Source organism: Lipophrys pholis, assembly GCF_963383615.2.
Source record: "Lipophrys pholis genome assembly, chromosome: 18".
NCBI classification, from domain to species: domain Eukaryota; kingdom Metazoa; phylum Chordata; class Actinopteri; order Blenniiformes; family Blenniidae; genus Lipophrys; species Lipophrys pholis.
This window is the reverse complement of record NC_137646.1, coordinates 23,414,041-23,422,399: the sequence shown is the minus strand read 5'-3', so window position 1 is coordinate 23,422,399 and position 8,359 is coordinate 23,414,041. Positions and strand designations below refer to the sequence as shown.

Genomic DNA, 8,359 nt, shown 5'->3' with positions numbered 1-8,359 from the left:
CAGGCTCACTCACACCACATCATCTTCTTTTTCTCTACCACTCTCCACCCACTTGATTTTTTTCTGCTTTAGTTTTTCCAGAGCTCAGGCTGTTAGACCAAGAAGAGGAAACAGACGATGGCTGCTGGTCGACTTCGGAGTCTGAGCTGCTTCTTCTTCACCTTCAGTGTTTTGCTTATTGGGGTCTGCGTCCATCATGGTAGGTTCATTTTCTGAGTATATCTTTGGACTGACACACTAACATGTTGCAGTAAATTAACAATAATACAGCTCTGTGGATGCCATTGGGACATAAAGCACAATACATATAGTATTGAGTGATTTAACAGTGGTTTCATGAACGGTCGAAAAAGTCTCTGCTGTTCTGTGAAAGTTTGTCATCATTTCCTACATTTTTGAAGCGAAGGAGAAGTTCATACATTTTCTTTTTTCATAATCAACAATTTAAACATTCAAGGACTTCAAGAAGGAGGTCTCAAGATTTTTTTGTCGATTTTCTTTTTTACATTCACTGCTTTGCTGAATTATCCTTATGACTGGAAGATAACAAGTAACATAAATCTATTTTAAAGTCAAGCAGACCGTTAAGTCTCAAGAACTGAGAATGAAGCTCAACTCATTAACTTAAAACTGTTTGTAGTAGATTTTAGTTGAATTCCAAATGGTTGACTAATGAGCTGAAAATTACATTTGTTGACAAGTGATTCTAAGAAGGTTTTACTTTAAAGGAAAAGCAGTAGTAAGTTATCTGATGTTATCTGTGTTGTAGCTGAAAACCATAAAGCATGAATATTTTTTTCTGTCACCTCCTGTCATGAAACATCATCTGTTCATCTTGTTTTTATGTAAAATATTTATCTCCTAAGATGATTTGACATCCTGAGTGTCAAAATATTATTTAGAAAACACTTTATTTGAGTCGCAAATAAGAGAATTGAGCTTCTGTTGCTGTTTGGAATAAATGTCCTTGCTGAAATAAAGTTGAATATGAACTGTCTCATCCCTTGTTTCAATCTCGACGAGAGAAAATCAGTCATCAATAGTAACAACACGTACCTAATGAACTGGCCTGTGTGCGTACACGGTTTTGTTGGTTAAGTGCAAATACAACATATGTAAGGCAATATATTAATATATACTTAAATAGTAAATACACTACTTGGGTAAGTTGAGTACGTTTATCAACTCTGCTTATCGTACCATTTGTTTCAGCTTCCCTCAGAAACATTGTGGTACATTTTTGAAGCGAAGGAGAAATTCATACAATTTCTTTTTTCACAATCAACAATTTAAACATTCAAGGACTTCAAGAAGGAGGTCTCAAGATTTTTTTGTAGATTTTCTTTTTTACATTCACTCCTTCTGTGAAGGGTTTGCATATTCTCTATGTGCATGGGTTTTACTTTGGGTACTTCACTTTCCTCCCAGAGTCCATAAACATGCAATTCAGGCTCATTGGTGGCTTTAAATGGGCTCTCGGTGTGAATATGAGCGTGTGAGACTGACTGTCTCTCTGTGTTTGCTCTGTGATGGACTGATGTTGTGTCTCGGGTGTTTCTGCCTTCACACCACCAGGTGGATAAAGCAGTGGAGAAGAAGTGTGGCTCTTGATTCTCTCTACGTATAGACTGTGCCAATATTTCAGATATAATAACCAAAACCAAATAGAAGTTGTGCCATGTGAAAATCTATTTATTTTTTATTCTTTTAATCGCCGAGTATTAAAACTGAATCTGCTTCTGCTTTTCAGGTGTGGAGGCCTCCGGTGAAAACAATGTCATACATAAAACAGTTGGAGAAACTGTGGAGTTTAAATCAAATTTACCAACTGAAGGTGTCACACATGCAGAGTGGACATATATACGAGACAACAGAGTTGCAATAAACGAAGAAAACCAACAGTTCAAGGGCAGAATAGATCTGAACCCCCCGAACTATGATTTAATAGTAACAAATCTGACTCTTCAGGACTCAGGCGATTACATTTTTGTCTCAGAGGTGAACGACGAGCAAAGGCCAACAGTCTTGATCAAGCTGCATGTTCATGGTAAGAAATGTGTTCATCTTTTGTGTTTTTAATGATTCACTGGTTTACATGTAGGGTTAGGGAAATCAACATGAGGTGACATGAGCGATTGTTGTGTCCGACACATTTCTCTGCTGTTTTATCTGTGTAAAGGGATTTATGATTTAAAATATATATATATTATGGTGATTTACATACAATATTTTAAATAAATGCTTTGCATCCATTTCCAAGTGACATTTACTGATTGTCTCCTGTGGGAAAAGGAGGGTCATTGTGCACAGTATACTTGCAGATCTCAGCTTGCTTATAGCAGAGATGTTAAAGAAAACCTGTCCCTCTTTTCTCTCCCTGTTCCCACATTAGAGCCCATAACCAACGAGCCTCTCGTGTTCATCAGTGTCACTCATGATGCGTCGACTCAATCCTGCACAGTTTCCTTGATCTGCAGTACATCGGTTAGTGACGTCTCCTACAACTGGACTGTGGGGAGTCGAACACAAACTGGCTCCAAGCTGCGTCACGTCATTCGACCGCAGGATGGAGAGGTCACATTCATCTGCACCGTCTCAAATTATTTCCACAAGAAATCCTCATTCGTGATCCAAAAGTGCAACGACGGTGCTTTCACAGGTGAATATGTTTTGAATAGCTACTTAATACAAATACATTAGTTCAAATGACAAGAAGTTTCCCCAAGATGGTCACTATCCTGATAAAGGCTTAAAACCATTTGTTTTGCATAATATCCATTGTTGCAGGGTCCATGTCGGGGAGCGCTTCCTTTACTGTCTGGGTCATCATTATGCTGGTTTGTGGGTCAGTTTTACTTAATGTCATCCTGTTTCTGCTGTGGCGCAGCAAATGCATAAAGAGTGAGTCGTTTTTTTAATTTTACAATCTCATGCAAATTAATGACAGATTCAGTGTTAAACAATGTGAATAACTATTCCTGCACAGTATGGTTTGAGCTATTTCATTTGTTTTACAGGTCCATGCTGTAGCAGGTCGGTGTACCACTCATCTCTGAATTTGATGGTTTTTTTTCACATGCTCTTGAATAATTTGTTTTATTTTCAGACTTACCGAGCCTCTGTATGTCAATCAAAGCTCTGCGACAAACCAACCAGTGACCCAGAGTGAAACTCAAGTGTACTCCTCTCTCCTGCACGGTCCACTTTTACAATTAATACTCTTGGTATATCGTCTGACCTGACTTTAAATGGTGGCTGGAGTGTCTGATTTGAATTTCTATGACTTATTATAGGTGATGCTTCTCTTTATGAACCCCTAAGACGCCCCGGAAACACTGGGAATGGTCAGTCCGATACACACTTTCTGTAAAATAAAGTCTTATATGGCATAGAAGGTTGAATTTCGGGCTTGTTGTTGGAAATAGAGAACTGCTGAACAGTCGGAACCTGATTAAAAAGTACTGATATAAATCTCTACATTATCACAGGTGAGCCAGTTTCCGATTACAGCAATGTCAAGCCGCACCAGCTTGATGACCCTGATGGGAGATGTAAGTACACAGAATGGAAAATAAAGGAAATTATCAATTGTATTAGAATCTACCAGTCTGTTAATATATATATATATATTTTTTTTTTAATCAAATGCATCAAATTTAGAATTCAAGATTGAATTTCATTTCTAGGAAGGAGGAAGGAAAAGCCAATCATGGTCCCAAGGAGCCTCATCTTCAGTGCTGGATACCACCAGAGTCCACAGATCAACAGTTTATGACTAAAATCTAAAAAACGGACTGACGTAATATAAAGCAGGTCGAAATGAGGAACTGCCCCTTAAACATGGTCTGCAACTGTAGTTGTACTCATTGGTTTTACACTGAACTTTATCCTTTTGGTCTGGTACCTATTTCACTTAAGAACAATTTTAGCAATAGGGAGGTGTCTTTTGAAAAATAAGTAATGGCCATCTCCTTTAATCAATTCTTTCTGTAATGATTTTATTTTTTATTTTGGGACAGGAGAGACACGCCCTACAGTTTGAAAAGGCTGAAATGAGGCTTCATGTTGCTGGGGGGGGGGGGCTTCATTTGATCAACCAATGCAGCAGTTAAATCCTTTGTCCAGAGAGATTTGGGCCCAAAAGTTTGCTCGGGAATCATTCACCTGAGAGTTAGTGCGGTGGGAAAATAACATAACAATGCAATAACATTACAACTCAGGACCATCTCCTCTGGACCATCTCCTCTGGAGTCTAAATGTTATTGCTTGTTGATATTGTGTATGTTCAGGCGAAGAATTTAATCCTGCATGTATAAATAGAGATGGGATATTTAGGCAGGAATCTCTGTTTTAAACAAAATGTATTCTAGCTTTTTCTGACTTGATCAGTCATTATAAAAAAGACGGAACGGTAGTGAATCATGCATTTGTAACTATTCCGCAGCTACAAACTAAAAAGTCTCATAAGTGTTTCATGTCTGCATGTTCATATTTGCGACCTAGGGAAGAGTTTCAGAAAGAGTCGAAAATCAAAGTCGAGATTTTTTTTTTCCGCGCTGGAAAAAAAAGTCAGTCCATCCACATGCCAGCGGTGTGACTGCTTCCTCAAAATTCCTGTGTAAAATCACATGTCCATAAGCAGTAAGCAACCCTATATAGTCAGAATTAAGTGATTTAATGTGAATTCACATCTACGGGCAAATGATGAGGGATGGATTGACGTCTCTCCGTTAAAAAAAAAGAATATCGACTTTGATTTTCGACTTTTTCTGAGGCCACGAAGGTTGGTTTTTTTTAGCCTCATAAATTTTTTTTTTCTTCAGTGGCCCTAAAACTCTTCCATAGTGACCACATGATGGTGTTCTGTGCTTTTCTGTCAGTTTCCTCCTCTTCTGACCTTGCCTGGATGTCGTCTCAAATACACGGGCCGGGCAGAACTTCCCTTTTCTACACGGTTAATGTCATAATAGCATGTACGTTTCCTCTACTGGAGAAAACGGTCATCACATGCTGCTTCTTTCTGGATTTAATGAAACCATTTACATTTTCTTTTTAGGGGTGACAAACATGAAATATTAGTATTCATTAAATTACTTAAGAAGTACCTCTACACATTATGTAATATCAGATGAGTACACTTTACATTTTGTAGGAAAATTGCTTTTAAAAGTAGACGTCCCTAAGATTTAATTTAATAAATTCATATTCATATGTGTGTTTGTTTTATAGAACATTTGCTATGGAAAACCATCTGTGTGTGTCATTTATGGAAATACAAACTGAAATATAACTAATTTACATGATTATTTATGCTAGAAATTAGGGTTTTCTGTGTCATTTTGTTGAGTTTAGAGGGATTGTCACACGTCATATGACTTATTAGTGTCTCTTCACTGTATAAAGTGATGAAATATCCTTCCATCACACTCTGGGAGTTAAATATATGCATATAAATATGTCCCTCCACCTCCTGTAACTTGTAAATCTGCCTGTACACTTAAATTATTTCTATGTTTATGATACAGCTTCCATCCCTATGTTTCTTATAGTTATATCTGTATATGTGTTAATGTTATGTGAATGTATGAAAGAGTGAGGCTACGTTCACACTGCAGGTCTTGATGCTCAATTCAGATTTTTTTTTGTGATCGTTCACATTAAACTTTAATCGCGACCTCTATCAGACTGCTGGGCGAACGTGATCGGACCAGACGTTTTCAGGCCCCAGAGTGCAGAAGATGCTGGTGAGGGAAGCAAATATGGATGGCACGCCGGTCAGCACTCAGGTTGCCAGTTGTGACTCACTGTTTCCAGCTCAAACAACGTAAAAACCCACACACCTCAATAAAAACCATAAAACTATTATATGTGTAATAAAGAACACACAAATGTACGAAATAAACAAAGTTGAAAGGTAAGAGAATTTGGCTCCCCAATTGGGGGATACCCGCCACATCTGGCAACACAGGTGAGTGTTGCCAGATATGATCGAGGCCTGGATCTGGTGTGAAAAAAAAATCAGAATTGGAGCTTTCACACGGCCACAAAACAGGTCGGATATGAGTCACCGTGACTAAAAATCTGAATTGGGTCGCTGTTCCCTGCAGTGTGAACGAGGCCTTAGTGGGGTTTATCTATACATCCTTCATCTTGTTTTCATTTATTTTACATGTTGAAAATACCTGGGAATAAATACATGTCTGATTCTGGTTTTGAAATCTTGGATTTTGAAGTCTTTTGGTCTTGACGGTATTAAAATGAAGAAAATAATGCAGGATTTTATTTATTTTTTTAATTCTCCAGAATGGGAAAAGTTCATACAGTAATTCACGACGAGTGATCTTTTAATATTTGAACATTTCCATAGTTTGGTTTACAATATTTAAATTGTCAGTATTGTAAGCATAATTGACTCGCACAGTGTAATGCACTATTGGTAATCAGAGGTGAGAAGTAATGACTTACAAATACTTTGTAAAAATATTTAGGATTCCGGTTGTCTGTACTTTTTCATTTTCACTTAAAAGAAGGTTGTCAAACGTTGGGACTCTGGACCACAAATGGCCCACCAGCAAATATTTTCTTAAAAGATTATAGAATGAAAAAAATGTTCTTCATATAATTTACATAAAGCAAAATACAGAGGAACTAAAGAGCCACATGTGGCCCAGGAGCCCTGAAAAAGGCCATTCTCATGAAACTGACAAGAAAGCTTTTAATGTGAAGCTTGTGGTTGATTGACCACCTCTGCAAAAGCGCTGCACGGCAACACGCAGACGTTCATCTCTGTGTACAGACGTGGGCGGCCAGGAATCGCTCTATTTGTCACTTTCACACAAATGAAACCACATTCCCACCGTGTGACGAATCACACTGCAGCACCAACGAAACTCTCTTCACAGTTAAAAACTATTTTATTGTCGATAGTTTCGTCGAAGTTTAATCTAATTTTTTTAAATCGGCTGCCCTTTTGACCATTTCGGCGCAGCTGAGCGAGTTCAGTCAGAACAGAACGGGCGGTGACCACACATCCTCTTTTACAGAGGCGGGCAGCCTTGTTTGTTCGCAATGTGTGAAGCGCCGTTTATCTCATCCAGGAGCGCTTCACTTCCTCCTTCGTTAACAAGTTGCTCATGCTCTCATGCTTATCAAGTCTGTAGTTCTGCTTGTGATGCACACGATTAGAGCCTCATCATGCAGCTGCACGGCAGAGGAATAATGCTTCGTCTTAGAAGTCCTGCAACTGTTGACTGGATTTCACAAATTATTCACTGGAACTGCCGTTCACCAAATCTGCTTACTTTGCAGATTTTTTTCTGTTGCAATGCACACACAACCTGCTGATGTCGACTTGAGTTCAAGAGTTTTAAAAAAATAACAAAAAATCATCAAAATGGTTGAAATCACATTAGAGTCCTGTTTGCTTTCTATCTGAACGACCAGTTTTGAAACAGGCTGCAGTGTGGTGCAGTGGCTGCACCTTGAAGCATGAAATATCTGGCTCAGCTCTGTGCTTGGGAGCCTTTCAGCGTGAAGTTTGCATGCTCTGCCTGTGTGTGTGCTTGGGCTTTCCTCGCACAGTTCCAGGATGCAGGCAGCTGTGGCTCGGTTGGTAGAGCCTTTGTTATCGTCTTTACATGGCGAGTCAGACTCTACTTAGTGTCCACACTGAGGTTTTGGTCTTTTCCACTGCTTCCCAACCTCATAAGCCGAAGGTGAGGACTTGTAAATGCTTCTCCTTCTGCTCCCAAAACTCACCAGCTGTGTCTTTATCAAGATGAAGGAAGTTCCGGTGCCTCCAGATGTTGACCTGTTTGAGTCAGTGTTTGTACTTTACTATAACCTCCTGGTGAGAGAGTGATGTACAGCGGTGTGTTGCATGGCGCTTTCCCACCGCGTGAACGTGAAAGTAGCTCAATCTATCCACGGGGAGCAGTTTGGGGGTTCAGTGTCTTGCTCAAGGACACGTTAACACGTGGACAGGGGGAGGTGGGGAATCAAAACCTGCACTTTTGAGACACTCTAATACATTATACATTATAATATTACAAGACTTCAGATTCCTCCATTTAACACGATTGTGTTAGAAGACTGACATAACAATAAGAAGCATAAGTTTAAGTTGCCATGTAAGGTTATGAACACATAGAGCCTGTTTTCTCATCATTATTAATGCACCCTTAATGAATTAAAACTTCTTAAGACAGTGTGGCTGAATAAACATCAGAGGGGCTTCCCATTATAATTTCATTTTTACAATTCTTGGCAGATACCATTTGTGAGGTGTTTATCTCGAGGCGCACTCTCGCCACATCTTTTTTTTCTTCTTCTATCGTGGCTGAAACCTCCCCCGTTTTTC

The 8,359-nt window shown here is 39.0% G+C and overlaps 1 protein-coding gene across 2 annotated transcripts; it reads left to right on the top strand.

Annotated features, from left to right (window-relative positions):
- Positions 1-100: 100 nt before the first annotated feature.
- On the top strand, positions 101-4,470 carry LOC308123377 (CD48 antigen-like). Of its 2 annotated transcripts, XM_080485835.1 has the most exons (9): positions 101-199; positions 1,751-2,047; positions 2,393-2,659; positions 2,788-2,901; positions 3,018-3,033; positions 3,107-3,198; positions 3,294-3,344; positions 3,489-3,551; positions 3,687-3,824. In XM_080485835.1, coding segments are annotated over exons 1-9 (984 nt in total). In that variant the 5' UTR covers positions 101-117; the 3' UTR covers positions 3,689-3,824. The 2 variants fall into 2 exon arrangements, with proteins under 2 accessions (XP_080341961.1, XP_080341962.1); XM_080485836.1 differs by lacking the exon at positions 3,018-3,033 and having other exon boundaries at positions 2,788-2,908; positions 3,687-4,470.
- The last annotated feature ends 3,889 nt before the right edge of the window (positions 4,471-8,359 follow it).

What these genes read in the sequence shown, in the direction of transcription:
- LOC308123377 (XM_080485835.1), top strand. Translation starts at nt 118, where the DNA reads ATGGCTGCTGGTCGACTTCGGAGTCTGAGCTGCTTCTTCTTCACCTTC. An exon ending in GATCAAGCTGCATGTTCATG is followed by an intron (nt 2,048 to 2,392) that starts GTAAGAAATGTG and finishes TTCCCACATTAG; the next exon opens with AGCCCATAACCAACGAGCCT. An exon ending in CAACGACGGTGCTTTCACAG is followed by an intron (nt 2,660 to 2,787) that starts GTGAATATGTTT and finishes CCATTGTTGCAG; the next exon opens with GGTCCATGTCGGGGAGCGCT.